Source organism: Lethenteron reissneri, chromosome 33 (genome assembly GCF_015708825.2).
Source record: "Lethenteron reissneri isolate LAM-NWPU_2019-01 chromosome 33, ASM1570882v1, whole genome shotgun sequence".
Classification (NCBI taxonomy): Eukaryota; Metazoa; Chordata; class Hyperoartia; order Petromyzontiformes; family Petromyzontidae; genus Lethenteron; species Lethenteron reissneri.
This window is the reverse complement of record NC_083811.1, coordinates 16,204,854-16,230,549: the sequence shown is the minus strand read 5'-3', so window position 1 is coordinate 16,230,549 and position 25,696 is coordinate 16,204,854. Positions and strand designations below refer to the sequence as shown.

The 25,696-nt window shown below is 46.1% G+C and overlaps 1 protein-coding gene across 1 annotated transcript; it reads left to right on the top strand.

The window, feature by feature from the left end:
- Positions 1–32: 32 nt before the first annotated feature.
- On the top strand, positions 33–23,685 carry GDAP1 (ganglioside induced differentiation associated protein 1). Its single transcript, XM_061564725.1, has 6 exons — positions 33–274; positions 7,571–7,636; positions 9,183–9,288; positions 11,193–11,311; positions 22,769–22,857; positions 23,438–23,685. The coding sequence occupies exons 1-6, from the start codon at positions 107–109 to the stop codon at positions 23,568–23,570; spliced, it is 681 nt and encodes a 226-aa protein (XP_061420709.1). The 5' UTR covers positions 33–106; the 3' UTR covers positions 23,571–23,685.
- The last annotated feature ends 2,011 nt before the right edge of the window (positions 23,686–25,696 follow it).

Genomic DNA, 25,696 nt, shown 5'->3' with positions numbered 1-25,696 from the left:
AAGGCTGGCTTGGCTGTGTACATATGTGTAAGGCTGCAAGTGCTGGAGCTCAAACACTCCTGCGCCCCTCCCCTGTGTGGCAGTCACTTTCCCTGGACTCACAAGAATGGCGAGCGACATGATCGTGTACTGGGGCTCGGGCAGCCCGCCGTGCTGGCGCATCTTGCTGTGCCTGGAGGAGAAGGCGCTGCAGGGCTACCAGCAGAAGCTGCTCTCCATGGAGAAGCAGGAGCACAAGAGTGCAGCTGTGATCGAGATCAACCCCAGAGGACAGGTGAGCCGCACGGTGCAGTAAAAAACAGCCACGGTGACATGACCGATTGACAATAGATTAGGGTTTTTACCGCGAATGAGTCTGGCCAAATTTGGTTCCAAAAACCCTCCACCACCCGTCATATCCAAGTAAATTGTCATGCGGACAGTGCAAGCATTGAATTCTATGTAAGGTCTGCGAAAAACTATGAAGCTCATTTACTAACAACACAAACACTTTGCACGGGAAATAGTAGAGCATTGCTCATGCGATGACCATATACTAAATATAACGTGCCACGAAGAAAAGTACTGTAGTGCTTAAAATGTCCTTGAAAGGAAGTGTCACTGATGAATGTGTCGAGGTTAATTTTTGTATCGTGCACCACTCCCAACAGCAGCAGCACTGTTTAATATTATAAGTTTCATATTCTAAGTAGAAGGATTATGCTTGGGAAAATTTGAATGAACAGAAGAGCAGGTTTCATGTTATTTAAAAATATGTTTGCAGCAATATGGACACCACAAGTCTGAAATACTAGCATTGCAAAAAGAAGAATTATTATCGTAGTACAGGACTAACGTCCGATTATCACGGTTGGCTACATACGGTGCGAACAAAGGTCAACATACATACAACGTATCATACATACAACGTATCAGTTAAAACCGATACAAATTCTAAGTGCAACATGAATTGCAATACACAACACAGTACAGCAGTGTTCTATATCGCTAACCAAATTGCATTGCTTTGCACACTTAAAGCAAATGATATGCGATCCTGTTTTGTGTTTCCATGATGCAATCTCTGTTCTCCCAAACACGGTTCCCCGGAGGCACTTCTGGATATTTGTGCAGAGTCATTGTTTTGAAGGCCACCAGCGCCATTCTAATTACAGGAGGCAGAGGGAGTGAAGACGCACCTTTGGGCGCCACGGCGGCGAGATGTTATCTTCCCCGCCTGGTATGCAGGAGGTCTATTTTGTACCGTTGCATAAAGGGCGTTTATAAGAGACGATATACATCTTAGCAATGACACTTCTAAGAAAAAAAACTCCAAAACTTTACACTTGACCAATTTCGTACTTTTAAATAGTGTAGGGACATATGTCGTCACTACTGTGTTGGCTCGGTATGGGTGCTGTAGGCGAGTGTCACGGAGGGTCATGTCATGCCGTGACACTATGCGTGAACCCAACAGGACACGTGACCGGACAAAGGGGGGCTCGGGGCCCCAGGGGGGAGCTGGGGTTCACGTGGTTGGGGGCCCGAACTTTCCCGAAGGATCGAGAAGGGGGCGTGGCCTGGGGCGGAGCTGGCCACGCCACGAAAGTTACAAGTGGGGTATGAACAGAGCTGCGCTTTTTTCGATTTAAAGCTTTCGTGACTGCAGGGATTCATCTTCTTGGTTCTTTCGGTAAAGTCACGTAGAATGGAAATAATAAAATAATGAAAATAAAACATAATAAATAATTTTCACCATGTTTTATTATTATTTTATTATTTCCATGCTACGTGACTTTACCGAAAGAGCCAAGAAGAGCTGGGCTGTTCAACCCCGGGAAGAAGACGCCATAAACGGTCCTCCAGGCTCTGATCGTCGTTCGTGACCAGGCAGCCCGTCACCTGCCTTTGTCACGCTATGTAGTATTCCCTCCCCGAGTGTTAGTGAGATTAGGAACGGTGGTCACCACCTTATGTACAGTATAGCGTTCACGTCGGTTGTTATGTTAATAAATAGCAAGGCCGTAGACATGGAGTCAACATTGGGGTGGACCAAATCTTCCAGAAATACAATCTTAATTTGAAAATGAATTTCCTGCCTAAAATATTAAAAAAAATCACTAACACATAGGATATACTTTTTCTTATTTTTTTACAATAAAGTCTAATAGTGTATTGTATTACATTGCTCTGTTTTTTTCTTTTTTACCTTTTCTTGTTTCATTCTATGTAATGGCAGAGATTAGGGATTAATAAAGTACAACCATAACCACAATCATATAAACAGAATATATTTTAGAGCAATATATTGGGGGGGACATTTTGAGCATATTTGAATATGAGGGGGGGGGGTGGGGATGGCCCCCCCCCCCAATATTTATTATAATTACGGCCTTGATAAATAATGTTGCCTCAAAGTTGAGTGTGCGCCTAAATTGAACCCACTACAATAGTATTAATTTTGCAACTCTTGAGTATTGTAAATAAGATTTAATCAATTAACATTTAGGTATGTGTGGAAGGTTTATAACGCATATTTGTGCAAGAGGCATTGGTGGAAGAGTTTGGGTGAAGGCTGAGGCTCGTTGCTTTGATGCGGCTACCTTTGCCCAACCGGTTGTCCCAGTTGGTTTAAATACTTTGAATTTAGCAAAGGACACACACACAAACACGTCTTTGGTAGCTGTATCATGATATTGCGATAACATTGAAAATTGGTTTTGGGTGGAGAGGGCGGAGGCAGGAAAGTGGGGGGGGGAATGGGAGAGAGTGGTACGGGGAGTGGTGTTGACCTATACGTTTTATAGGTTTTTAGAGGCACCAGGTGTACAATAACACGGGAATCAGTTTTGTAGTTTGGGCCAAAGTTGGCATGGGGGGTCCCGTGCAGGAGTTTAGTTGAGGTAACAGCGAACTCGTCGTCTGACACTCAACCTCTCACTCATTCAGCCACTCACTCAGCCAACACTAACTCAACCTCTCACTAACTCAACCACTCACTCACTCAGCTACTCAAATTAGCCACTCACTCACTCAACTACTTAACCACTCACTAACTCAGTCACTCACTAACTCAAACTCTCACTGATAGAATGAGAGGTTCCTCACTCTATCAACCACTCATTCACTCACCCGCTTACTCGGCCACTTACTCATTCACTCAGCCACTCAGCCAATCACTCAGCCACTCAGCCATTCACTAACTCAACCACTCAATCACTCAACCTCTTACTTTAGAGTTGGCTCCATACAGCCACCTTGCACCCAATGTTTGTGTCTCAAGAGTAAGAATGAGATTTTTAAAAATTTACATGCCAGGTGAGAACTTGAGCTCAAGATGGCTATATATATGAGAGTAAAATGGGAGCGTGGAGGGAGAAGCAGACTCGAGTGTTACGTCGGTATTTGTCAGGGGTTATACAACAAAAAAATACCGGAGAGATAACCCTACACACGTGGAGTAATCATATGTTCGGCATAATGTGGTGATGGATTCCATTACGGTATCGAGAACAAAACAAACACTATGCTATGACGTCAGTCTAGAGGACATTTGAACCTTATGGCGGGACCCCGGGTTCCGAATAAACGCAAGTCAAAATCGTAATAAATTAATTTATTTTTGGCGACGCCGTCCCACCGCGCACACCTGCCGCGGATAATTTTGCTATGTCGTCCAAGCACAGCGCAGCGAGGACGACAGGAGCTCACCGATGGGACTTTGTCCAGATATTTCAAGGCTCACACAATCCAGCCTGGTTGAACCCAGATTGGATCGTAGGCAGGCCAGAAAAAATGTTTCCAACCGGCGATGATGTTCCATTAGGGGGGTCCACATTTTGCAAGCGTAGAGAAGGGAGGGAATGACTGTGGCCGAGAAGACCTGAAGCTTTGTGCGGAGTGACAGAACAGGTAGCTTCCACACAGCGTTACACAACCTATTAAAATATAATGCCGCTCAGCTGATTCGGAGTGAAACCTCTGCTGTTAAACCAGAGCCGGTCATGAGCACACTGCTCAGGTATGGGGAACTCTCCACTCCCTACACAACTGCCCTATCACCAAATGGGAATTGTGGGGGTGGAGTGTCTGAAGGTACAAAATACCCAGGCAGGTGCTTTGTTTTGGTGTTGCTGATGGTAAGTCCCCCACCTCTTAGTAACAAGCTCCAGGTTCAGCAGCAGCACCTCCAACTCCTCCTCTGAGTGAGCAGCAATTACCAGATCATCGGCATACATAACATGGCTGAGCAATAGGGAGCCATCCCTCGACCGCACCCGGGCAATGATCAGCCTCCCTTTGTATCTGTACCAGATGGAAATTCCTCCGGGTACAGCTATTGAGGGCTTCACGAACTACGTGGTCGAAATAGATGTTAAATAATGTGGGAGCCAGAGGACATCCCTGTTGCACTCCAAGGTGTACAGGGAATGGCTCCGACTCCCGGCCGCGTAGTTTTACCTGGGCCCGCTCACTATCATAAAGGTTCTTAATGATCCATGATCATGAGCAGAGGATCAGGGACTCCGAAAGTAAGAAGAACAACCCAGAGTCCAGGCCTACTGTTGGTAAAGTGGGCCTTGACCAGGTCTATAAAGCAGAGATGCAGGTCTTCTTGGGATTCCCTACACCTCTGCTCTAGCAGACGGACAGAAAATTTGGCATCTGTGCAGGACGCCCTTTCCTGAAACTGCATTGGGGCTCCGCAAGGATCTCCTCAGCGTGCCTAGCAAGGCAATTTTGAATAACCCTTTCCAGGACCTTTCCCGGCACACTGAGGAGTGAGATGCCCCTGTCGTTGATACGGTCTGTGCGGTTCCCCTTCTTAAAGAGGGGGACCACCAGGGCATCTTTCCAATCCTGCAGAACCCATCCAGTGGTCCAGACTCTTGTTGTCATGTCATGTAGGGCAGTCTGTGCACAAACACCACCCTCCCTCGGCTTTTTGCCTGGGAGATCATCTCTGTCCAGTGCCTTTCCTGGTCTCAGATTCTGGATCGACTTTAGTACTTCCTCAACAGATGGCACCTCAGCCAGCCACTAACAGGGGGTGACTTCCTCTTCCAATATTTGAGACACTGCAGCCTCAGCAGGGTCATCCCCACTTTGTCCCACGAAGTTATCCAGGCTGAGGGATGTCCCCTCCCCCAGGACCTCATAGAAATGCTCAGCATATCTGAAAACCTATTCCTGGGGGTCAGAGATTGGATCATCGTTCTTTCCCCTAATGATGGTAATAGATGTGGCGCTGCAAGTTACTTATTTGATGGAATTAAAGATGGATTTATGATCGCGGGCCATTGAGGCAGACTCCATCTCCTCAGCAACCCGCAACCACCACCCATCCTTGCAGTGCCTCATGGCTCTCCGATCATCCGAGTGAAGGCTGCGGTAAGCCTCATTCTCCAACGTGGGATGCTGTAGCTGATGAGCGTGGGCCTGTCGCTTTTTCTCAGGTAGCTTGAACACCTCCTCTGTGAGCCAGGGTCTTTGGGGAGGTCTCGGCCGTGTACCCAAAGCAGCCATTGCAGCTGTATGAGCCACAGTTCTAAACCTCGCCCATTTCCCCTCGACATCAGAAGTGGGGGACGATGTCAACCCCAGCCGCAAGCGATGGTTAAATTCTCGCTTGCAACTTTCATCAGCTAGCTGAGACCATGCCACTAAGGGTTTTAATGGGGTCCTGGGTGTACACCCACCACTGGAGTGGAGGATTGGCAGGCGTATCTTCCAGATGACAAGTCGATGGTCAGTGGGCAGATCAGCTCCACGGTAGGTCCTGGTGTCAAGGACATGGGCCCGCATCCACTGATCCATCACTATGTAGTCCAGCAGATGTTCTTGCTTGGACCCAGCATGCATCCATGATGTTGTGTGGATCCGCTGATGCCGGAACAGCTTGTTGGTAATTACAAGCCCAAGGGCTGCACAAAAATCTACCAGCCTCCTGCCGTTGTTATTGAGTTGATCTGGCCCAGGCCTTCTAATCACTCCAGACCAGGTGCCAGCATCATGACCAACGTGGGCATTGAAGTCACCCAACAAGATGACTCTCTCCTGAGGGGCCACTTTAGCTATCACCTGTGACAGGAGGTCATAGAAGGCATCTGACTCATCGGCCTTTGCTGCATCCCTCCATGGATGTTCATCTTCAGTGGGGGCATAAGTAATCACGACCACTATTCCTCGCCTCTGGTTGATGGGAAGGTGAGCCAAAAGTAGCCTGGGGCTTACAGCTTTCCACACCTCACCGCCACGCTCCCATGCCCCCTTCATTCTTTTGTTCAGAAGAGCCACTCCCTGTTGTTTGGCAGTCTCCTGCCCCGAGTGGAGGACTGTCCACCCCTCATGGTGGCAGGCGCCAGAACCGGTCCACCGGACCTCCTGAATGCCACAGAGGTCCAGGCGGTACCGGTCCAGCTCCCAACAAAGGAGTGGCGGCCTCTCCTCCACAGTGAGCATTCGAACATTCCATGTGACCACACGTAGTGGTTTTTTGTTGTTTCTGGAGGAGCCCCGAGTGTAAGGATTCAATCTCCTGGCTCCACCAATTGGGGTTTGGCCAGGAAACGTCATAGAAGCCTGTCCCCCCGGGGCCTCCGGCACAAGCTTATTTGTTACATTTTTATGTTTATATCGTAGTCTCGTGGTAATTAATTGAAGGTGGAGGGGTTACCAGCCCCTCGCACCCGTCCAGAGCCCCCGTTTAGCCATTGTGGTGGTCACAGACGCCATGAGGAGAGAGGCCAATGGGCATTGGCCCCTCCCCCCACAGCAATGTCCACGACGGGCACACACAGACTCACACACAACTCACACACATCTATGAACTCACACCAAGACCGTAATTATCTGCAGATATTTAACAGATGAGATGCGTTGCACCGTTAATTCCTCCATTTTGATAATACTTCTCTTGTCCATATGCATCTGTGCAGATAGTTTTTTTTGCAGTTAAGCCATAGTCCCCACATACTGCTCGTATTAATGTGGATAAGAGAAGCGGCGACCCACTACTCTGTAGAAAAATATTAGTATAAACGCTTGTTACAATATAAAAGCCCATTGAAGACGCATAATATTTTATGTACTGTTTACAAAGTGCGTTCACAAATCCACACTGAGAAACACGATGATTGACAGAGGGGTGTAAATTATTTTTTAGATAGTGTATTTAAATAGAGGTACTGCAGGTAATTAGTTTTCAGTTTTAAAGGCATAGTTTAACAAGACAACACTTGTCACCATCCTTCAAACCCATTGGTGAAAAAGAGCAAAGTTTTTGTTTACATCATAATATAATGTTTATGCGAGAGCCGAGGGCTTATGGGACGCCGAGGGCTTATGGGACCCCGGGGTCCCGCCATAAAGTTTATTTGTGGAACTTGAACCGTGGAAATTGATTGTTGTCCAATTTGGTAAATCATCAATTGAAGAACATAACTATGAAATACATGAAACATCAGTATTAAAATATCTATCTACACTCCTCTTTGTCAAGTCCGCATGTGTAATGATGGAGGCACCTTCTTGGTTGGTGTGTAGAAATATAAACAAAATAATGTCGCCATTTTCTTTTCTGTCCCCTCAGTTGCCCGCCTTCCGCCACGGGGAACACGTGATCAACGAGTCTCTGGGGGCAGTGCTCTACCTGGAGGTGAAACTTTAATGCAGTCACCATGCTACGTTATGTTTAACCATTAGTGCATTCAAATACTGCCATTGCAATGTGCTAACAATGCTCATTACACATTCTGAAAATGTAACCAAGTGATCAAATAGCTATATTTATGTATATAACCGGTATCCCATTCACCAAATGGATATTACAAAAAAATACTATTAGCTTGATTTGTTTATTCATCTGCAAGGATCTACAGTTATTACGGAAATTGTGCAGTGGTATCATGGAAGACGTGGTGTACTTTCCTGTCAACACCTGATGAGAAAACCAATCTCTCGATCTTCTAATTGTGAATCAAGCAGCCTGCTTTTGCACTAAATAATAATTTGCTCAGTTGTGGATAATATAAGTATAGTCTCGTAGATGGGCCACACTTACCGGCAGTGGTGGACAGGGCCCATCTGCAGGGGTACCTCGGACCCCCAGGGGAGGGGCCACTGTGCCAGCCCAAGAGGGGGGGGGGCTGCTGGGGGCTCAGGATCCTAGGCAGCTAAGCCCCTTGGCGTCACCAACGGGGGGCTGCGTGGGATTGTAGATCCCACGCAACCCCACCCATCGATGGGCAAGGGGGATAAAAGGGCCGCTCCCCAGCCGACCGGGACCAGTCACAGCTGAAGACCCAAGACCAGCCAGCTTAGGACCCTGGGCCCCCTCACCCCGTTGTCCTTGTAAAGCCCGGTGCGCTGTGCGGGCCAGTGGTGGGACTCTGAGACTCCCGGCCCTTCGTCCTTGTAAGGGCTAGTTCCGAGGAAGCCAGAGTCGAAACCTGCACCTTGGCTGGGTCGGGTCAGGTAGCCTCCCCTAGGGTAATTGTAGCCGGAGGACCCGAGAGCGTAGCCAGTGTCAGGCACGCTAGAAGTAGGCTGTGTCCCTAGGCAGGGTCAGTAATGTTGGAGTGGTGTGCAGTAATAAAGAAGTTACATATGAAAAGTGTCTCCAGAACCCATTACATAAGTAACACAATACATAAGCAGACAATTTATGTATCTCGGTAATATATCCATTCCCCCACTTAATGTCAACCACAAGGCCTTCTGGGAGTGCATAATTCAGCAATATTGGTTTAATACAAGCAACACTGTGGACTGATTTTGACACAGTGTCACATAAAAAATGTGGCCATTAACTAATATAGAAGTATTTTTTATGTCACGTTTCATATCGCAGCCGCGCGTTCCCTACATATACGACAGACACCAAGCTACCCATAAAAACAGCATTGTCTTTTTAATGGGAAAATGTGTTTCCATGTAAACCTTGTTGTAAAATAGGTAGACTTATCCACACTGTGAAATAATTCCAGAATAATGTATTCACCTGCGTGAGGCAAGCAAGTATGCATATTCTGTTCGCTGACCAATGTGGCAATATTTATTCCTCATGGCTCCCATGTTTCAACTACACCACATGACTGAATTGTCACGTGAAGTGGTGTAATCATAAATGCCGGTTATGTATGAAGAAGCGTGATGCGTTTTTTTTTTTATTGAGTGAACGCCGGGTCGATGTGCGCGTGCAGAACCAATTCAAGGCACAGGGGACGAAGCTGATGCCAGAGGCGGCAGCAGAGCAGGCCGTGGTGCTGCAGCGCATGTTCGAGGTCCCAACCCTCCACCAGAAGAGCGGTATTACATCCAGAATAGAGGTTTTTTTTGTTGTTGTTGGGTTAGATCGCGTGAATATAAATTTGTCGTTAAACCCTGCCACCACACCCGACGCAGCCAATTGGTAAGGTTTGTCACGTAAATAAAACGTGCCAATTAGTAACTAGTTCAGCACTCACCAGTTGTGTGATGGAGAGTGAACCCGCAACATTTACCAGTTCTCCGAAAATTACAACCAGCCTCATCAGGCGACAGCCAGCGTTGTGGATAAATAGAGGGATAAATGTGATGTCGTGAAAGCCTACATGTTAAACTGGTATTACGTCCCTTCTCTATAACAAAATACATTTGAGGCTTTAGAAAGGAGATTTAAAGTGCAATCAGCGAATCGCTAAAAGCGTTCATATTTATGTAGTGGTGTTATTTCACACGGACAACTTATTTTTCTCTTGTCACTTTATTCATACAGAACTCCTCGCGTTCAACACCACATATCTCCGTCGCAACTCTTCCTCTTGTACTGCTCGTCTGCTACGCTCTACTCGCTCTCTCTCGTTCCGCTAGCCTGCTATGTTGCACTCTGCTAGCTTCTCCACTGCTAGCCTATTACTATATACTCCGCTAGCTTATCTACTGCTAGCCTTATACCACCAACACTTAGGATTCCACTAGCCTCTTACTATACACTCTGCTAGCTTCTCTACTGCTAGCCTTCTCACACTCACACTTAGGATTCCGCTAGCCTCTCTACTGCTAGCCTGTCCACCGTCACTCCTCCAACCTCGCCCATGCCTCCAGTGGGGGATTAGCCAACACCGCTGGAGAGGACGAGGTGTGGAGAGCGGGGTCCCGGACTTCTCTTGAATTCTCTCTTGTCTTCACTCCAACCAACTCAACTGCATTTCCCCGCACATCCGCTTATATCCCCTCACTAATTAAGATACCTCAGTTGGCCCTCGTTGAGCCGTAGCTCACGCGGCGTCTCCGCCCCGCTTATCGCCTCTATCTCCCACCTGCGAGGCGCCTAACCCGTGTTTTCATTTGCAGCCAGCCAATTACCGCTATGCACTTCAATTGGCCACCTCTCTCTGGTTGCTCTTTTTCTGTCTCCCTCTCTGCACTTGTTCACCCCGACGTGACCTCGCTGTCCGCAGCTCACACATGCGTGCACACTGTTTGCACCCCCCCCCCCTGCGTTACTCCACTACATTTATATAGAGAGGGGAGTAAGTTGAGTAACAGAGATAAAAATAGATTATGTGAAACGGAAGGCAGTTTGAGTGAGCCAGTGGGGGCGGGGGGGGGGACACCTGAAGAGTGATGACAGCAGACTACTGCTGACCACTGGACACCTGGCCAAAAGTGCAAAGCCTTCTCACCGCCGACATGAGATCTCACCAATGCCTATGAGGGGTACAGCCTGAAAATCGACACATGACTCATTGGGCATCGTAAAACCAGCATTCTCCAAATGTCTTGAAACCTGTGTGTTGGTCTTATGCGCAACACGGCATACATTATTTTTTGTTTTAGCTACCCTTTGTCAAAGACAACAAGTATTCCCTCAGTTATATTGAACATGCTGTAAGGTGAGACCACACGTGTTATTATTTGTGATTAATCATTTGGGTCTGATTGACACGGTTAAGTTGAGTATGATTAAAATGTCCAAATTCTCTTCTGCATTGATCTGATCAGATCTCTTTTTTTGGACATGGTCAGCCATAAAATAATAGATTTTACTTATGAAGATGTTTTTTTATTTCCAATGGCTTGTTTTTATGAACAAAATAGCATAAAAATTGTATCTGCTAATGTGTCGATCTTTTTTTACGAGTACATTTTAATGACATCGGTAGTTTTGAATGTTGATTTGATTGTACATCCGTGCTAACATGTGATTGACAATTTGTATGTGAATGCAGTGATTGTGATCATGTACACATGGATAGTACCAGAGGCAGAGCGGCACGAGTCTGCTGTAACACGAAACAAGCAGGCTCTGGGTGAGGAGCTAAAGCTTTGGGAAGGATACCTTGCGAAGGTATGTTCCAGAATACCCATTGAGATCCGAGGATGGAATACACATTATAATTTGTATCTTACCTATGAATGTCATTTTTTGTCTGTGTGTGCGTCCGTCTGTCTGTCCATTTGTCTCTGTGGACGCAAATTGCGAAGGATTTGGCTCGCAAACCGTGGGGTTTATGTGTGAAAAAGTAGTCAGGTACCACGCCAGCGCTATTCCATTTTTCCATCCGTCAAATTTAAAGTAATCTTAATTTTAATTTTAGAACTTTTGTCACGAAAGTTCTAAAATAAAAAAAATAAAAAATTACGATTGAACCACTTCTACGGGGAAGTTTTAAGCTTATCCTTTTTTCTCTCTCTCTGGCTACTTGTTCTCTCTGCCTGTGTCCTCTCTTTGGAATGTTCACACTTAAATTCTAACTTAGCAATCTTTGAAATATGTAATCAACCAGGCTATGCGTTAATTGTGTGTTGACCGACCCTCTGTGTTGTATTACATTACATTTCGATATTTTACTAGATTATTGAATTTTAGTTTGTCCTTCTCCTGATTTTCAGGCTTGCTTGCCGTGTCATCGCACTTGCAGCACCATGTTTGTTGTCCACTCATTGATATGCAAATGTTTTCTCTAACCCCCTCCCTCTCTCTGCCTCCTCCCCCCTCTGTCTATTTAAGGCCACCCCACAGAGATGATCATCCCTCTCTGTTACCTGTGTTGCTCTCTCTATATACCTTGGTGATATCTGTCTGCTAATATGTCTGTCTATAGTTTTCTGGTTAGATTTTATGTCGCTATTTCATTATACCTGATGATGATTGCTTGTGTTGCAATCGAAACGTCGTATGCTATAATTTAATTTATTTATTATTTTATCTTTAGACGTGACTTAACAGAAAGAACCAAATAATAAATTTAAAGTAGTTTAATTAACAATTTAGTGCTTTTTTTCCTTTCGCCGCTCAGCGTGCAACGCACACCCGCCATCGGTGGGGGGGGGGGGGGATTCTCATTAGCGTAAAAATTGCAATAAAAATACGCAAAACGTTGAAGTAAATTCTTCACAGTGTCATCTCCCCCCTCACTCCAATGTGTGCACTTACTACTATAGGGTCGGTAGATACTAATATAGCGTTAAGATACTATTATTGTAGAGCAGGCGGGGGGTTGGTGGGGGGTGGTGGGGGTAGTAGCCCAACCCCCAGCCTGCCAAGGTGCCACCTTGGCCGGCTGGGCAATCTAGGCGAGGACGGGGGCTCTGCACGGGACTACGTCTCACGACGGCACTGTCAGGTTAGTAGTTTGTGCTATAGAGTCGATATATACTGCTATAGAGTCAGCATGTACTACTGTAGTGATAGCAGGTACCACCACAGTCAGTATGCAATGCTGTAGTGAAAGCAGGCACCACCAAAGGTGGTATGCTCTGCTGTAATCATAGCAGGTACCTCCACAGTCGGTATACATTGCTATAGTGATAGCAGGTGCCACCACAGTCGGTATGCACTGCTGTAGTGATAGCAGATACCACCACAGTCGGTATGCACTGCTGTAGTCATAGCAGGATATCACCACAATCAGTATGCACTGCTGCCGTTAAAACAGGTACCACCACAGTCTGTATGCACTGTTGTAATGATAGCAGGTACCACAACAGTCGGTATGCACTGCTGTAATAATAGCAGGTACCACCACAATCGGTTTGCACTGCTGTAGTAATAGCAGGATACCACCACAATCAGTATGCACTGCTGCCGTTAAGGCAGGTACCACCACAGTCTGTATGCACTGCTGTAATGATAGCAGGTACCACCACAGTCGGTATGCACTGCTGTAGTGAAAGCAGGTACCACCAAATTCGGTGTGCGCTGCTGTAGTCATAGCAGGTACCACCACAGTCGGTATGCACTGCTGTATTCATAGCAGGTACCACCACAGTCGGTATGCACTGCTGTAGTCATAGCAGGTACCACCACAGTCGGTATGCACTGCTGTAGTCATAGCAGGTATCACCACAGTCGGTATGCACTGCTGTAGTGATAGCAGATACCACCACAGTCGGTATGCACTGCTGTAGTGATAGCAGGTACCACCACAGTCGGTATGCACTGCTGTAGTCATAGCAGGATATCACCACAATCAGTATGCACTGCTGCCGTTAAAACAGGTACCACCACAGTCTGTATGCACTGTTGTAATGATAGCAGGTACCACAACAGTCGGTATGCACTGCTGTAATAATAGCAGGTACCACCACAATCGGTTTGCACTGCTGTAGTAATAGCAGGATACCACCACAATCAGTATGCACTGCTGCCGTTAAGGCAGGTACCACCACAGTCTGTATGCACTGCTGTAATGATAGCAGGTACCACCACAGTCGGTATGCACTGCTGTAGTGAAAGCAGGTACCACCACAGTTGGAATGCACTGCGGTAGTGAAAGCAGGTACCACCAAAGTCGGTGTGCGCTGCTGTAGTCATAGCAGGTACCACCACAGTCGGTATGCACTGCTGTATTCATAGCAGGTACCACCACAGTCGGTATGCACTGCTGTAGTCATAGCAGGTATCACCACAGTCGGTATGCACTGCTGTAGTGATAGCAGGTACCACCACAGTTGGAATGCACTGCGGTAGTGAAAGCAGGTACCACCACATTCGGTATGCACTGCTGTAGTCATAGCAGGTACCACCATAGTCGGTATGCACTTATGTATTGAAAGCAGGTACCACCACAGTCATTATGCACTGCTGTAGTTAAAGCAGGTACTACCACAGTCTGTATGCACTGCTGTAATCATAGCAGGTACCACCACAGTCGGCATGCACTGCTATAGTGATAGCAGGTACCTCCAAAGTCGGTGTGCACTGCTGTAGTGAAAGCAGGTTTCACCAAAGTCAGTACAGTATGCACTGCTGTCATGATAGCAGGTACCTCCACAGTCGGTATACACTGCTATAGTGATAGCAGGTACCACCAGAGTCGGTATGCACTGCTGTAGTCATAGCAGGATACCACCACAATCAGTATGCACTGCTGACGTTAAAGAAGGTACCACCACAGTCAGTATGCACTGCTATAGTGAAAGCAGGTACCACCAGAGTCGGTATGCACTTTTGTAGTGAAAGCAGGTACCACCACAGTCAGTATGCACTGCTGTAGTGAAATCAGGTACCACCAGAGTCGATATGCACTGTTGTAGTGAAAGCAGGTACCAACACAGTCGGTATGCACTGCTGTAGTGAAATCAGGTGCCACCAAAGTCGGTATGCACTGCTGTAGTCATAGCAGGTACCATCACAGTCGGTATGCACTGCTGTAGTGAAAGCAGGTACCACCACAGTTGGTATGCACTGCTGTGATCAAAGCAGGTACCATCACAGTCGGTATGCACTGCTGTAGTGAAAGCAGGTACCACCACAGTCGGTATGCACTGCTGTAATGATAGCAGGTCACCACCACAGTCGGTATGCACTGTTGTGATAGCAAGTACCACCACAGTGGTATGCACTGCTGTAGTGATAGCAAGTACCACCACTGTCGGTATGCACTGCTGTTGTGATAGGTACCTCCACAGTTTGTATGCACTGCTGTAGTGAAAGCAGGTACCACCACAGTCGGTATGCACTGCTGTAGTGATAGCAGGTCACCACCAAAGACGGTATGCACTGCTGTAGTGATAGCAGGAACCACCACAGTCAGTATGCGCTGCTGTAGTCATAGCAGATACCACCACAGTCGGTATGCACTGTTGTAGTGAAAGCAGGTACCACCACAGTCGGTATGCACTGCTGTAGTGAAAGCAGGTACCATCACAGTCAGTATGCACTGCTGTAGTGAAAGCAGGTACCGCCACAGTTAGTATTCACTGCTGTAGTGAAAGCAGGTATCACCACAGTCGGTATGCACTGCTGTAGTGAAAGCAGGTACCACCACAGTCAGTATGCACTGCTGTAGTGATAGCAGGTCACCACCACAGTCGGTATGCACTGCTGTAGTCATAGCAGGATACCACCAAAATCAGTATGCACTGCTGTAGTGAAAGCAGGTACCACCACAGTCGGTATGCACTGCTGTAGTGAAAGCAGGTACCACCAGAGTCGGTATGCACTGTTGTAGTGAAAGCAGGTACCAACACAGTCGGTATGCACTGCTGTAGTGAAATCAGGTACCACCAAAGTCGGTATGCACTGCTGTAGTCATAGAAGGTACCATCACAGTCGGTATGCACTGCTGTAGTGAAAGCAGGTACCACCACAGTCGGTATGCACTGCTGTGATCAAAGCAGGTACCATCACAGTCGGTATGCACTGCTGTAGTGAAAGCAGGTACCACCACAGTCGGTATGCACTGCTGTAGTGATAGCAGGTCACCACCACAGTCGGTATGCACTGCTGTAGTCATAGCAGGTATCACCACAGTCGGTATGCACTGCTGTAGTGATAGCAGATACCACCACAGTCGGTATGCACTGCTGTAGTGATAGCAGGTACCACCACAGTCGGTATGCACTGCTGTAGTCATAGCAGGATATCACCACAATCAGTATGCACTGCTGCCGTTAAAACAGGTACCACCACAGTCTGTATGCACTGTTGTAATGATAGCAGGTACCACAACAGTCGGTATGCACTGCTGTAATAATAGCAGGTACCACCACAATCGGTTTGCACTGCTGTAGTAATAGCAGGATACCACCACAATCAGTATGCACTGCTGCCGTTAAGGCAGGTACCACCACAGTCTGTATGCACTGCTGTAATGATAGCAGGTACCACCACAGTCGGTATGCACTGCTGTAGTGAAAGCAGGTACCACCAAAGTCGGTGTGCGCTGCTGTAGTCATAGCAGGTACCACCACAGTCGGTATGCACTGCTGTATTCATAGCAGGTACCACCACAGTCGGTATGCACTGCTGTAGTCATAGCAGGTATCACCACAGTCGGTATGCACTGCTGTAGTGATAGCAGGTACCACCACAGTTGGAATGCACTGCGGTAGTGAAAGCAGGTACCACCACATTCGGTATGCACTGCTGTAGTCATAGCAGGTACCACCATAGTCGGTATGCACTTATGTATTGAAAGCAGGTACCACCACAGTCATTATGCACTGCTGTAGTTAAAGCAGGTACTACCACAGTCTGTATGCACTGCTGTAATCATAGCAGGTACCACCACAGTCGGCATGCACTGCTATAGTGATAGCAGGTACCTCCAAAGTCGGTGTGCACTGCTGTAGTGAAAGCAGGTACCACCAAAGTCGGTATGCACTGCTGTAGTGAAAGCAGGTTTCACCAAAGTCAGTACAGTATGCACTGCTGTCATGATAGCAGGTACCTCCACAGTCGGTATACACTGCTATAGTGATAGCAGGTACCACCAGAGTCGGTATGCACTGCTGTAGTCATAGCAGGATACCACCACAATCAGTATGCACTGCTGACGTTAAAGAAGGTACCACCACAGTCAGTATGCACTGCTATAGTGAAAGCAGGTACCACCAGAGTCGGTATGCACTTTTGTAGTGAAAGCAGGTACCACCACAGTCAGTATGCACTGCTGTAGTGAAATCAGGTACCACCAGAGTCGATATGCACTGTTGTAGTGAAAGCAGGTACCAACACAGTCGGTATGCACTGCTGTAGTGAAATCAGGTGCTACCAAAGTCGGTATGCACTGCTGTAGTCATAGCAGGTACCATCACAGTCGGTATGCACTGCTGTAGTGAAAGCAGGTACCACCACAGTTGGTATGCACTGCTGTGATCAAAGCAGGTACCATCACAGTCGGTATGCACTGCTGTAGTGAAAGCAGGTACCACCACAGTCGGTATGCACTGCTGTAATGATAGCAGGTCACCACCACAGTCGGTATGCACTGTTGTGATAGCAAGTACCACCACAGTGGTATGCACTGCTGTAGTGATAGCAAGTACCACCACTGTCGGTATGCACTGCTGTTGTGATAGGTACCTCCACAGTTTGTATGCACTGCTGTAGTGAAAGCAGGTACCACCACAGTCGGTATGCACTGCTGTAGTGATAGCAGGTCACCACCAAAGACGGTATGCACTGCTGTAGTGATAGCAGGAACCACCACAGTCAGTATGCGCTGCTGTAGTCATAGCAGATACCACCACAGTCGGTATGCACTGTTGTAGTGAAAGCAGGTACCACCACAGTCGGTATGCACTGCTGTAGTGAAAGCAGGTACCATCACAGTCAGTATGCACTGCTGTAGTGAAAGCAGGTACCGCCACAGTTAGTATTCACTGCTGTAGTGAAAGCAGGTATCACCACAGTCGGTATGCACTGCTGTAGTGAAAGCAGGTACCACCACAGTCAGTATGCACTGCTGTAGTGATAGCAGGTCACCACCACAGTCGGTATGCACTGCTGTAGTCATAGCAGGATACCACCAAAATCAGTATGCACTGCTGTAGTGAAAGCAGGTACCACCACAGTCAGTATGCACTGCTGTAGTGAAAGCAGGTACCACCAGAGTCGGTATGCACTGTTGTAGTGAAAGCAGGTACCAACACAGTCGGTATGCACTGCTGTAGTGAAATCAGGTACCACCAAAGTCGGTATGCACTGCTGTAGTCATAGAAGGTACCATCACAGTCGGTATGCACTGCTGTAGTGAAAGCAGGTACCACCACAGTCGGTATGCACTGCTGTGATCAAAGCAGGTACCATCACAGTCGGTATGCACTGCTGTAGTGAAAGCAGGTACCACCACAGTCGGTATGCACTGCTGTAGTGATAGCAGGTCACCACCACAGTCGGTATGCACTGTTGTAATAGAAAGTACCACCACAGTCGGTATGCACTGCTGTTGTGATAGCAGGTACCTCCACAGTTTGTATGCACTGTTGTAGTGAAAGCAGGTACCACCACAGTCGATATACACTGCTGTAGTGATAGCAGGTCACCACCAAAGTCGGTATGCACTGCTGTAGTGATAGCAGGAACCACCACAGTCAGTATGCGCTGCTGTAGTCATAGCAGATACCACCACAGTCGGTATGCACTGTTGTAGTGAAAGCAGGTACCACCACAGTCGGTATGCACTGCTGTAGTGAAAGCAGGTACCACCACAGTCGGTATGCACTGTTGTGATAGCAGGTACCACCACAGTCAGTATGCACTGCTGTAGTGATAGCAGGTACCTCCACAGTTGGTATGCACTGCTGTAGTCATAGCAGGATACCACCACAATCAGTATGCACTGCTGTCGTTAAAGTAGGTACCACCACAGTCGATATGCACTGCTGTAGTGATAGCAGGTACCACCAGTCGGTATGCACTGCTGTTGTGATAGCAGGTACCTCCACAGTTGATATGCACTCCTGTAGTCATAGCAGGATACCACCACAATCAGTATGCACTGCTGTCGTTAAAGTAGGTACCACCACAGTCGATATGCACTGCTGTAGTGATAGCAGGTACCACCACAGTCGGTATGCACTGTTGTGATAGCAGGTACCACCACAGTCAGTATGCACTGCTGTAGTGATAGCAAGTACCACCAGTCGATATGCACTGCTGTTGTGATAGCAGGTACCTCCACAGTTGGTATGCACTGCTGTAGTCATAGCAGGATACCACCACAATCAGTATGCACTGCTGTCGTTAAAGTAAGTACCACCACAGTCGATATGCACTGCTGTAGTGATAGCAGCTACCACCACAGTCGGTATGCACTGCTGTTGTGATAGTGGATACTGCTATCGAGTTGGTAGATACTACTATAGAGTTAGTAGATACTATAACAGTCAGTATATACCGCTACGCACAGTAAATACTGCTACAGTCATTAGATACTACTACGGTCAGTAGCTACTGCTATAGAGTCAGTAGATACTACTCTAGAGTCAGTAGAAACTCCTATAGAGTTAGTAGTGACTACTATAGTCAGAGGATTCTACTATAGAGTCAGCAGATACGACTATACAGTTAGGAGTTACTATTATAGAGTTGGTAGATAATACTGTAGGGCCAGTAGATACTACTGCTGTCAGTAATTACTACAGTCAGTTCATACTACTATACAGTCAGTAGCTACCGCTGGCTCAGTAGATACTACTGTACATTGAGTAGATACAACTATAGAGTCAATATATACTACTTACTCTGTTGTATGTATGGTGTATAGGTGTATATACCTACGTGGGGGTAAATATATTTTTTGAGGGGGGTCGACAATTTTCGGAAACCTTTTATATTACTTTTTGGACTTTTGCAAGCCACTTATAATTTTGTTGGTGGAAAAATGGACAAACGGCCCACCGGGCTTTCACAATAGCTTAGTATCTGTGTATATATATGTAAGGTTTTTAAGAGAAGTTTTGAAAAAAAAAATTGGCCCGGGCAACGCCGGGTACTTCCCGCTAGTCTTATCTATAAACGTCATTTTTTGCCTGTCTGTCTCTCTGTGTGTCTCTCTGTCTGTGTACGAAACTTGCGAAGGATTTGGCTTACAAACCGTAGGGTTTACATTTTAAAAAATTAGCCAGGTACCACGCCATAAGCCCCATGGTGAGCTCTTCCATTTTCCCATCCGTCAACTTTAAAGTAGTTAAATTAACAATTTAGTGCTATTTATTACTTATTTATTTCCTTATGCCACTCTGCGAGCGCCACAGCACGCATTTGCAAATGTGCGACAATGCCGTGGTTGCACCTAGCAAAGCACACGCGTGATCGGTGGAATTGGGGAAAAATTCTCATTCGCGTAAAAAATGCAATAAAAATACACAAAACGCTGAGGTAAATTCTTCACAGTTTTATGTCCTCCCCCCCCCCCACCCCAATGTGTGCATTTACTACTATAGCGTCGGTAGATGTTACTACTATAGGCCGTAGATACTATTGCTGAGCGGGTGGGGGGATCGTGGGTAGTGGGGGGGGGGGGGGTAGCAGCCCAGCCCCAGCCTGCCAAGGTGCCACCTCGGCTGGCTGGACAATCTAGGCAAGGCCAGGGGCTCTGCACGGGACTAGGCCTTACTACTACACTCTTTGAAGTGAGTACTATTATAGAATTTCACTTCAAACTTTCGTGACTGCAGGAATTCATGTTATTTGGTTAATTTGGTAAAGTCATGTCGATGGTAAAAAAAATAAAGTAAAAAAACAATATTAAATCAAACCACTAACATAGACTGTTGCCTGGTTCTTCTGGTTCTGATTCGGAGTGAATGTACTGGCAGTCTATAATGTAGACTGTAGCCTGGTTTTTAAGCTTGGTGAGCGTATTGGCAGTCTATAATGTAGACTTATTCTTGGTTCTTAATAACCATTGCTATAGTCTACATTATAGACTGCCAGTACACTCACCAAACTTAATAACCATGCTACAGTCTACATTATAGACTGCCAGTACACTCATTCCAATTAAAAACCAGGCTACAGTGTACATGAATGTTTTTTGTATTATTTCTATGTTTTTTATCACTTTAAAAAAAATATTTTTCTATCTACGTTACTTTACAGAAAGAACCAAAGATTACTATTATAGAGTTAGTATAGCTAATACTACAGCCAGTACACACTGCTATATATATAGTATAGCTACTACTGCAGTCGGCACACACTGCTATAGAGTGAGTATAGCTACTACTACAGCCAGCACACACTGCTATAGAATTAGTATAGCTACTACTACGGCCAGTACACACTGCTATAGATATAGTATAGCTACTACTGCAGTCAGCACACACTGCTATAGAGTGAGTATAGCTACTACTACAGCCAGCACACACTGCTATAGAGTTAGTATAGCTCCTACTATGGCCAGTACACACTGCTATAGAGTTAGTACAGCTACTACTATAGCCAGTACACACTGCTATAGAGTTAGTATAGCTACTACTACAGCTAGTACACACTGCTATAGAGTTAGTATAGCTATTATTACAGCCAGTACACACTGCTATAGAGTTAGTATAGACCAAGCTGTGTGTCGTCAGAGTCCTTTATTACACTACTATAAAGGCAGTATATACTACTGTAGTGTTAGTAGTTACTACTGTAGTCAGTGTATACTACTATAGTTGGTAGTTACTACTATAGAGTCAGTAGATACTACTATAGAGTCAGTAGATAGTACCGTAGAGTCGGTAGATACTACTATAGAGTCAGTAGGTAATATTACAGTCAATATGTTGAGGTGCAAATGATGATACGGAGGCAGGTCTTCAGGTAAGGGCTTGCGCTGGTTATTTATTAAGGGTTTAGATAACTTCCCCAGGGGTAGGGATCCTATACTGGGCCCTTCACACGACCCTTCACTCGATCTGTTCTTAGCTTGGCGAGCTCCCTCGAGTTGAATCGGGGGTTCAGCCAACACCGACCGACCGGGGAGAGTAGCACCTTCTATGACTACCGCCGGCTTCTCTCCAGACTCCTTGAGCTCTACTCCTGGCAGGCTCTTCGACCGTTTTCTATCCCGGGCTCCCACAGTGACCCCGCTTTCGTCACGGGGATCCCCCTTAAGTACCTCGAGGAGACATGACGTCATCGCTCTACAAATAGATACCACTATAGTCAGTAGATACTGCTATAGAGTCGATATATCCTATTATAGTCAGTAGATACTGCTATAGAGTCTGCGGATACTACCATAGAGTCTGCGGATACTACTATAGAGTTAGTAGTTACTGCTATAGAGTTAGTAGTTAATAATGTAGTGAGTGGATACTACTATAGAGTCAATATACAGTATATTATAGATTCAGTAGATACTACTATAGTCATTAGATACTACTGTCGAGTCAGTATTTACTACTATAGAGTAGGTTGATACTACTATAAAGTCGGTAGATACTACTAGAGCAGATACTACGATAGTCAGTAGATACTGCTATAGAGTTAGTAGTTACTACTATAGAGTCAGTAGATACTACTGTAGAGGCAGATACTACTATCGAGTTACGAGACACTACTCACTCTATTGTATGTAGGGTGTGTAGGTATATATGCCTCCGGGGGGGTAAATATATTTTTGAGGGGGAGGGTGGAGGTCGACAATTTTCGAAAACCTTTTAAATCAACTATTTTCCTGCCACTTTTTGATTCAGAACTTCTTCAAGCCTCTTATAATTTTGTTGACGGACAAATGGACAGACAAACGGAACGCCGGGCTTTCACAATAGCTTGTTACTTGCAAGTTTTTAAATGTATTTTTCCCCCGGGCAACGCTAGGTACTTCCCGCTAGTTATTAATATTTGTTTTGTTGCCAGCTGTAACATTGTTAGAATATAAACATTTCCTATTTATTTTCAGTTTTTTTACTGGACTCGTTGCTGACTAATATTTAGATTCCTCTTTAGGAGAGGTATCACAGACACAAAGTTAAGGTTAAAAAAAACAAAATATGAATGACCACAGATTCCTTAAATCCTTATTTGGGAATTATTGGAGCAGCCCTTTTCGATAAACCTCATTGCTGATGTAACTTACAGTTGGGCTCCGGATCCTACATCGCTGGGAAGAACTTCACCTTGGCTGATGTCGTCTTCTTCCCTAACCTGGCATTCTGCTTCAGATTTGGGTGAGTCTGTGTGAGTGGTTACACTAGGTACACATCATGGGTATTTACACTACAAATAACACAATGAGAAAATACGTCAAGTTGCAATTACAATCCTAATCCATGTTTACCAGAACCAAGAAAAACTGAAGCTTTGCATATTTTGATGACTGAAGAGTTGATGAGCCAGTTTATAAGGCTTTAGCTTTTACATTCCTGGGCCATGGTTTTTGTAAAATTGTGAAAAGAATATAGCGATGTAATGGTTAGCAAACTGTATTTGAAATCCAGAGATCACTGGTTCCATCTCCCGATGCAACAAGTGCAACAATGAGCACGTTTCTTAAATCTCTGTCCAGCCAGTAGTAGAATGGGGTTCATCACAGTTGATCGACAGTCATGTTTGGTGGGATAAAGTGTGGGTACTCCCACCTCTTCCTAAGACATCTGACTCGTGTGGAATAGTTAGGTCTCCCTGTAGTGGAGGCCCTACCGCCAGCTGTGCTGTGCGCAAGCAAGGCTACCGGCATATTGAATATCGGTGATGCACTCTTACCATTATCACACACACTAACGTGTATCTGTGCGTACGCACGTTTAGGTTGTCTGTTGACAAGTACCCTCACCTGAGTGCCTACTACAGCCTGGTGAAGGAGCGTCCCAGCGTGCAGGCCTCCTGGCCACCCCACTGGAAGGAGAGTGACGGGGCACAGGAAGTGCTCAAGGACATCTAGATGTGATCTGTGTCACTCGCTTAAGCCAGCACTAATATGGTCAATACTTTTTCCCCAAATGTTATTTTGACCTGTCTACATGACACATGTAAACCAATAAACTCTTTTCTGAATGTATCCAAAAGTTTTGACTTGATTGGTTATTATTACTCCGTTTATCAGACACTGTGGGAGTATTTTATCTCTATTTTGCTTAAACCTAGAGAGGGGGAGGGATTTAGGTATTAGGAGATAATATTTTTTTATGTACATCAGAGTGGTGCTTTTTCCTTTATTTAGAATGTTTACACTGCTGGATGAAGGCAAACAAACACGTGGAACAAATGAGACAGAAACCCAGGGAAATAAACTGTGAGAGATAGACACAGGGACAGAGTGAGACAGAGGACAGTGAGACACAGAAACACAAAGTGAGGCAGACACAATATGAGATACACCGAAACAGAGACAGAAGAAAAGTGAGTGAGACACGGAGACACACAGGGAGACCCCTATAGACACAGGGAGACACACAGAGACACAGGGAAATAGCGTTTTGTGTATTAGAGATACAGGTGTAACAGAGGACTGATCATTGAGCCTTAGAATGCCCAGTCTAAAACACATTCCTGCGGAGGGAGCTGGTAGGAACGTTGGGTTGCTCAATCAATGGCCAGGTTCAACGGCAGCGTGGTGTATTCTGCAAATATGCCCGACTGTGAGGGCGGGCACAAGCCGGCGTGAGTAGGTTAAACGTTGAGTTTTATAAGGGCACCACGGGGTGACAAGTCCCTCCCCACCCAGCCCCACCCCCCACCGAGCCCCTCCCCAACCAGCCCCACCCTCCCCTCCCCACCCAGCCCCTTCCTCCCCACCCAGCCCCTCCCTGCACGACGGACAGACACAATAATCTCCTGTGGGCTGGTGTAACCAGGAGGGTCCTACCAGTATCAACTTTCCAGTGTGACAGTCATCCAGAGTATCAGTGACCAGTGAGCCCCAGGATAACAGCAATCCAGAGTTCCAGGATAATAATAAACCACAGTAAGTGTGTAGTGAGTCTTAGGGTCATCAATCTAACTCTGCTTACATTCTAAGCACGATCCAATGCGACACGGATCAGGGAATCGCAGGAATATAAATACCAAGCAACCTGATAAAAAAATAAAAGCTTTTACCCTTTCTACTAATTTTACAGGTGTTAAGATGTTCAAACACAGAAGCTGGATGGACTTGCATCACGAGACCATGAAAGATGACCGGCTTATAGGGAGGTTTTTAACCAAAAGTAGATAGATCAAGGTGTGCATCTTCGATCTGTGTGTATGTGTGTGCATTCACACGTATTTGCCTGTGTATTTCCGCTTCTCCATTTGGGCATCTCATTTGATATTAAAATTACTTGTAACAAGTAACTTCAAGAAAAAGGAAAAAATTCTAGCATAATACTGAGGTTACCCAAAAAAGTTATTTTTTCCAGGTTATGCATTATTTAAAAAATAATCCCCAACAATGACTACAGTATACATGTGTTATATCAATGCAAGTGACGCTAGTCATAAGGTGTTTTATACACACGTGGACTTCTGGCAATGCAGAAGAAACCTGAAATAATAAACATGTTTGAATTGTTCTTCAAATTACCAGTGAGCTGAATCAATAATAGATGGCGCATTAAATGCTCGTGAAAATTTAATTTGGTTGTGTCGACAAATTTGGTTACCAGGGAAGAGGTCGGGTGAGTTCATGACAGCCTGGGTGAACCCAAGGGGGGGCACGTGACCGGATGAGGTGGTAACAAGGACCAGGGAGGAAGTGAGAGGAATGCGTGATGTGGGTCCTGAACCACCGGGAAGGATCTGGAAAAGGGGCGTGGCCAAGGGCGGGGACTGACCACCCCGCAGCGGATAAAAGACGAGTTTCTGGTGGGGATTGTGGTTGTTCATCTCTGGGAAGAAACCTCCGTCTTCGTGGGTCTTCGGTCTCCGGTCTTCGCGCACGTGGACCAGGCAGCGTGTTGGCTCTCCTAGTCCGATTTAGTAATTGTCCCATCCAGCGTGTAATAGTCACCTTTCCCCCAAGTGTATATAGTTAGTATAGGAGCGGTGGTTACCACCCTAGGTCGTTATTCTGCTCGCGTTACCGTG